At 35.9% G+C, this 6,000-nt stretch overlaps 1 protein-coding gene across 2 annotated transcripts in view; it reads right to left on the bottom strand.

Annotated features, from left to right (window-relative positions):
* Window positions 1-332: 332 nt before the first annotated feature.
* The window catches only part of LOC126471209 (b(0,+)-type amino acid transporter 1), a 591,197-nt gene continuing 585,529 nt past the window's right edge, over window positions 333-6,000 (bottom strand). For both annotated transcript variants that reach the window (XM_050099324.1, XM_050099323.1), the window contains exons 11-12: window positions 4,560-4,728; window positions 333-1,894 (exon numbers count right to left, since the gene is read on the bottom strand). In XM_050099324.1, the coding sequence (XP_049955281.1) occupies window positions 1,830-1,894; window positions 4,560-4,728 (234 nt within the window). In that variant the 3' untranslated portion in view covers window positions 333-1,829. The remainder of the gene's footprint in view (window positions 1,895-4,559; window positions 4,729-6,000) is intronic.

Raw genomic sequence — 6,000 nt, 5'->3', positions numbered from 1 at the left:
TGTCTTACCTTTAATGTGAAAGAAATGTAAGTCTACATTCTTGAGGATTAATTTTCCCCCTGTTATGTTTGTAATTGGTGAATGGAAAATACTATAGCATTGACCAAAACATTTGTGAAGATGTTTGGCTCAGTTTTTTTTCTCTCTATCAAACAGACAGACAGACACTCACTGACTCAGTAATATTACACTACCTGAGTTAATATCATTGCTGGTGAAGAGTGATCAAACGAAGTTATGATAACACAATGAATATCTGTTACATCACTGAATAGAAAAGTAGTTCAAACTGAACATATTATTGTTGTAAAAAAGTTCAATCATGAAGCTGATTATTTTTCTAAATGTAATTTATATTCAGTCATCATTTAAGTTCATTACATTTTCAACAGACAACCATTCATCTTGGGAATGAAAACGTACACAAAATGCATGTTACATCATCAGGCACAAGTGTATTTGCCTGAAAACTGTGTACAAGGCAAGGAACCTGTCAATTTTTGAATACCAACTTGATAAACAACTTAATTCTCAGGCAATTTGCAACTATTGAAAATATTTTAAATCATCTTTCAATTTATCCTCAATCTGTAATAAACTAATTTTTTACAGCACATTATTCAGCTTAATTTCAGCATCTTGAAACAAATATTTATTTAACAGACCATTTACCTGGAGGACAATATAGTTATTCTTAAAATATTTACTATTCAACTGTAAAATATACTTATACAATTATAAAATTTATCAAAATGTAACTGACATGTAACAAAAATATTTCTCATTGGAATATCACTGAGAAGTTAACATAATACCTTTAGTGCTCCAGGTTTGAATAATATGTTCAAGTATTTCAAATTTTGTCAATTTGGATATGCATAATGCTCATGTGCTTTTCGTCTTGCTCTGGCAGTTACATTCGTTGTTTCATAATGTAAATGGTATGGTTTCTTATGCCACTCATTTTACAGATTGTTTTAAATTTTAATGTTTAAAACAAATATTTCTTATATTAGTACTTTGTGACCAAATGCTACAATCCATATGGCACGGACATCTCATTATTGTAAAACTGAGGCTAAATTCACAACAAATGTCATCATATAACTGTCAGGCAATAGCCTACAGATCTTTTCAGCACTGAAATTCAGAAAGGTGAAAGTTTTATCTCTTACATTCCAACCATTCTTTTTTAATATTCACAAATACGAGCAACTGTAACATTTTGTTTTTTGTACAGCAACATCTGTCCTTAATTTTAAAAAAATTAAACAAAACTCAGAGAGTTAATTGGAATGTGTTTTGTCAACTTTTACAAATTGAGTTTCATCTCTGAAGGTTGCACCAGACAAAAAAAATAAGACTAATAAAAGTAGAACAAAAAAATGAAGTCCATTTTTGAAAATAAAAATTTAGTCATTTTTATGATCATAATAAAATGCTGTTAAAAGTGATAAACTAATGCCAAATACATTAAAAGTGTAACACTGAACCTCTTTCATTAATTCTTTTTATTTTTAGTGCAAGGGGAACACCAACAATGAATTAAGAACATTGTAAATACTTTAACTTGTTCTAGCTTATGCAACACAATGTTATTTCCTCCTATAATATTTCTGTATAATAGCTGACACATAGCAGGATTTTCAGTACACTGTTCTATGCTCAGCAGAGGATACTTGGACTTTTCATGATTTATTATCTTAATCTTTTCTGAATCATACAAAGGAGAACTAACATTGTCCGAATTTTGACTACTGTGTAACAGTATGAGATTCTGCTACTGTATCATGCATTTGATAAGCTTCTTAGATCCATCAGTGATACTGCTATTCGTACATGGATTGGGTTGGAGCAACTTCAAGTAGTAGTTGTAGGAACACATTAATGAAACCTGGAATGTAGATAAAGTAAACATTAGTGGAAAAATTTTAAACAACAAAATAGTCATAAGATATGAACTTCAATAACATATTAAATTTTATTTGCTAGCTAGATTTTTCCAGTAGTATGTAAGTGTTGTTTGGAAAAAAAGTAATGAGCAATTGTCAACAAAGCAAACCATAATATAGACTATTCCTTTTTAACAATATGAAATGGAAAGATTGGTACTTTACATATAAAGGAGACACTGAGCCACTGACAGACACAATGGGAAAGAATGCTAGCTGTATTAAGTCATTGGACTATGTCATTCATCAGACTGAGACTGTTCTGAAGTGAGCCATGATCTTTGCTATGGTGGGTAGTGGGTGTACAGAAGAGGCATAGGGCAGAGAGGGGGAGGGATATCAGGGTATAGGTGGGGGAAAATGCTATCACTGTGCTGTCACTACCTGTGGGAGCATGCAGGAATGTGATAGGGACAGGATAGCACTGCTAAATGCAGCATGGGGTCGTTGTGCTGGGAGGGAGAGGGGGGAGGGGAGGGGAGGGGAGGGGAGGGGAGGGGAGGAGGTGAGAGGAGAGGAGAGGAGAGGAGAGGAGAGGAGAGAAACAGAGAAGGGGAAATGACTGTGCAGATGCACTGGCAGAATAGAAGGCATGTGTAGAAATCTAGGGGGTGCAGTGAAGGGGATAATCAGGTGGAGGGGAAGGACTAGTGCCAGTCTTTGTCCGCTACCTTCCTATCCCCTTCGCTGCTTCCACCCCAGTACTACACGTGCCTTCCATCCCACCAGCATAGCTGATGGTCCTTTTCCCACTTCTACTTCCCTTTTGTGACAGTGCTTCATGAATCTTTATTTTTCCAGATTCTACCCATTGTTTGATATTGAAAGTGTTGTTTGTTAATCTTTTTTTACTTTCACTACTTCTATGGCGGGAGATGTTTGAAGCTTTTGTCTGATAATATTTGGCATGTAACAGTATATTAAATGTTGAATACTGCTTGTTTTGGCCAGCCTATGGAAATTTTTAATCTGCGTTCATTGAGAATTCAGTTTGCTCAGAGTGTCTGCAATCCATTGGTCATTTTCCCATGTTTGGCCATCAGGTATAAGGATTTGCAAAAGTTTGGGTGCAGTTCAATAAGAAGTGTACATTACCATGGAAGACTAAGTCACTTTTATTGAATGCTGAACTACACTTCAAAGTGACACAGAAACATGGCACTATTTTTCAACATAGTCACCTCATTTCTCTAAACAACAGTCAGAACATTCTACCAATCATTCAATTCCTCGATGATAGAAACTAGCTCCTTGGTTGTGGAACCATTGGAGAACCTCTTTGTGAATGTCCTCATCATTGGAAAATCTCTTTCTTTCTGATGTTCTTTCAGCATTCTGAGAAGATGGAAAGCACATGGTGCTAGATCTGGAATGTATAATGTATCAGCATCACCCATGTCTGTGTGGCCTTGATCAAATTGTTGGCATGATTTCACTACAGCTGGACATGATGTTGCTTTTGGTCTATATGCCAGCAGACTTTCATGGTCAATCTGTGTATGATTTACATGTTTTTCCCACGAGAATTGTACTGCCCCACATACTTCAACTTTGCAGTATGTTTCCAGATGTCTGATTTCACTTGCACACTGTGAAGCACATGTTATACAGCAGAACTGTGTCTGCAGGGCACTCATCACACATACCCTCATCTGACAGTGTGCCACTCTTACAGCACAATGGTCTTAGTGTGGGATGACATGTGTAACTAACTTTCTGAAGTCCCTATGTATCTAAGATACCTGATCTTTAAACAATTATGTACATCACTCCAGTCATTAAGAATATTGTTAGTATGAATACTGAACAGTAGAAGCAACAACAGTTTCTGAAGTTACTGTTAGTTGCTATTGTACAATTCAGTCTTTTCAAAGGATTTTATTATATTTTTGCCCTCTGATGGCAACAAAGCATGTTTTAGAACCACTTCATTTATTTTTCACAAGTCTTTCCTCGATTTAATGGAAGATTTTTCATTGCCAGTGAACGGAAATCAAATTTTGATACTGAATTCTTGGAGTTCTCCAATAATTTGATTGCCTACCTAAATGTTATTAAAATTTAAGTGTCCCAGCTCCAAACTGCAGTATTGTGACAAAAGATTTTCAATTAGTGGTTCCATTCACTGATCTGTTAGTTTGGTTTGTAAATTTACATGCTGTTGCCATTTTCTAGATGTGGCATACATAATCTCTTAACTAGTGTTCATCATTCTTAAATACACAGTTTTATTGCCTCACTAAGCAAAGTGTGTGCCTGATACTCTGTGAGATGTGTTACATTTAAGACAACATTGTTCTTTAATTTTATTGTATTTCTTCTCTAGAAAGATGATTCATACTGACTGTGTGAGGCTTCACTCATTCTTCCATTCGGTACTGAGTACATATATAATGCTGTTTGTGTCTATCCTGAGAATAACATGGCTCAGTGTCAGTCTTGTTGTTGGCCACAAATTTTGTTCGTCTGAGATATATGCATATTTGTCAAGTCCAGGAAATAAACAGTCTTTTGAATGATACATAAATATAACCAACCTAAGCCTACATGAGTAAAAAATATTTCATTTATGTTTAACTTAAATCAGATGATACATATGATACATACCAAGCCTCTTGAACCAATGTCGCTTGATCACAAAGGGCACATAAAAAATAAGACTGCCCACTATGAAGAGAGCTGCATATAAGTATTCAATTTGTGGTTTGTCTATTATTGGAGCTATTATCAGGTACACAGAGATAACCAAAACAAGACATGGAATGATTATGTTCACCTGAAATAAACAAAAGGTCATCATCAGTGGCATCTCATAGAAATACAAATTTTTGAAGTTATAGTGACCTTTAATGGAATTAATACTATGTTACTATGAGAAAGGTTGACAACTTTTCTGAAATAGAAAGGAATTTAACCAAATAGAAAGACTGTACAGATCAGGTCACCAACAGATTTTTATTTGTCACCATTAACAATTGTGAATAAGTATACTCTGGAAATGCAGGAAACAGCCTTCATTTAATTTCTCATATCACTCTCTCTCTCTCTCTCTCTCTCTCTCTCTCTCTCTCTCTCTCTCTCTCTCTCTCTCTCTCTCTCTCTCTCTCTTATGATAAAGGACCACTTAATGGATGAGACTATACCAAACTGATAGTGCAGGATCCTGAAAGTGAACTCATTACATACAACTTTAAGAACTGAAAATCAAGTTATTGAAGTATAATTGCAAGTAGCTATAACTTGATTGTTGGACACAATTGTTGTGATCACCCTTGTACAACAATATGACTACAGAATCCTAAAATGAAAAGAGGAGTAAGGAATCAATGAATTTCCATTCTGGAAGTGTATGTTTTTGTAACAAAGAATATAAGTCACCTGCTTAATGAATCATTCCTACAATATTTTTCAGTTAGTATTTATCTCATTGTATTTGCAGGTATGAAATGTTGTTGTTTTACTTTCCTTATTTGCTCTTATGCCCTCTGTTCTGATTTATCTGGGAGAAATTGACCTCAAATGTAAATTCTAGAAGGGAAAAGACCTATATTTTTATACTGGACACACACACACACACACACACACACACACACACACACACACACACACACACCTCTCTCTCTCTCTCTCTCTCTCTCTCTCTCTCACTCTCACTGTTGAAAAGAAAGTGTGGGTGCAGGACATTAGATGAGACTGAAGCCAGGGGCCAGGAGGATTAAGGGAACGAATTATGTGTTATAGGGTTAACTACCATCTACAGATTTCAGATAATCTGGTGCTAAGAAAAGGGATCCTGATGGATGGGTTGTGGAACAGCCACTGAAACTGAGCACGTTGTGCCCAGTAGTGAGTTCCTCCTCTGGTGGTCAGCTCTAGTCTTGGCCACAATTTAGCGGTGGCTGTTTATTTGTGTGGGCAGTTGATTGATGGTTGTGCCCACATAAAATGCTGTACAAAAATTGCAGCAGAGCTGATATATGACATGGCTGCTTTCACAAGTTGCCCTGCCTGTGATGGGATAGAAGAAGACTGTGACAGGATTGGACTC

The sequence above is a fragment of the Schistocerca serialis genome, chromosome 3 (genome assembly GCF_023864345.2).
Source record: "Schistocerca serialis cubense isolate TAMUIC-IGC-003099 chromosome 3, iqSchSeri2.2, whole genome shotgun sequence".
Classification (NCBI taxonomy): Eukaryota; Metazoa; Arthropoda; class Insecta; order Orthoptera; family Acrididae; genus Schistocerca; species Schistocerca serialis.
This window is presented reverse-complemented; position numbering and strand designations above follow the sequence as displayed.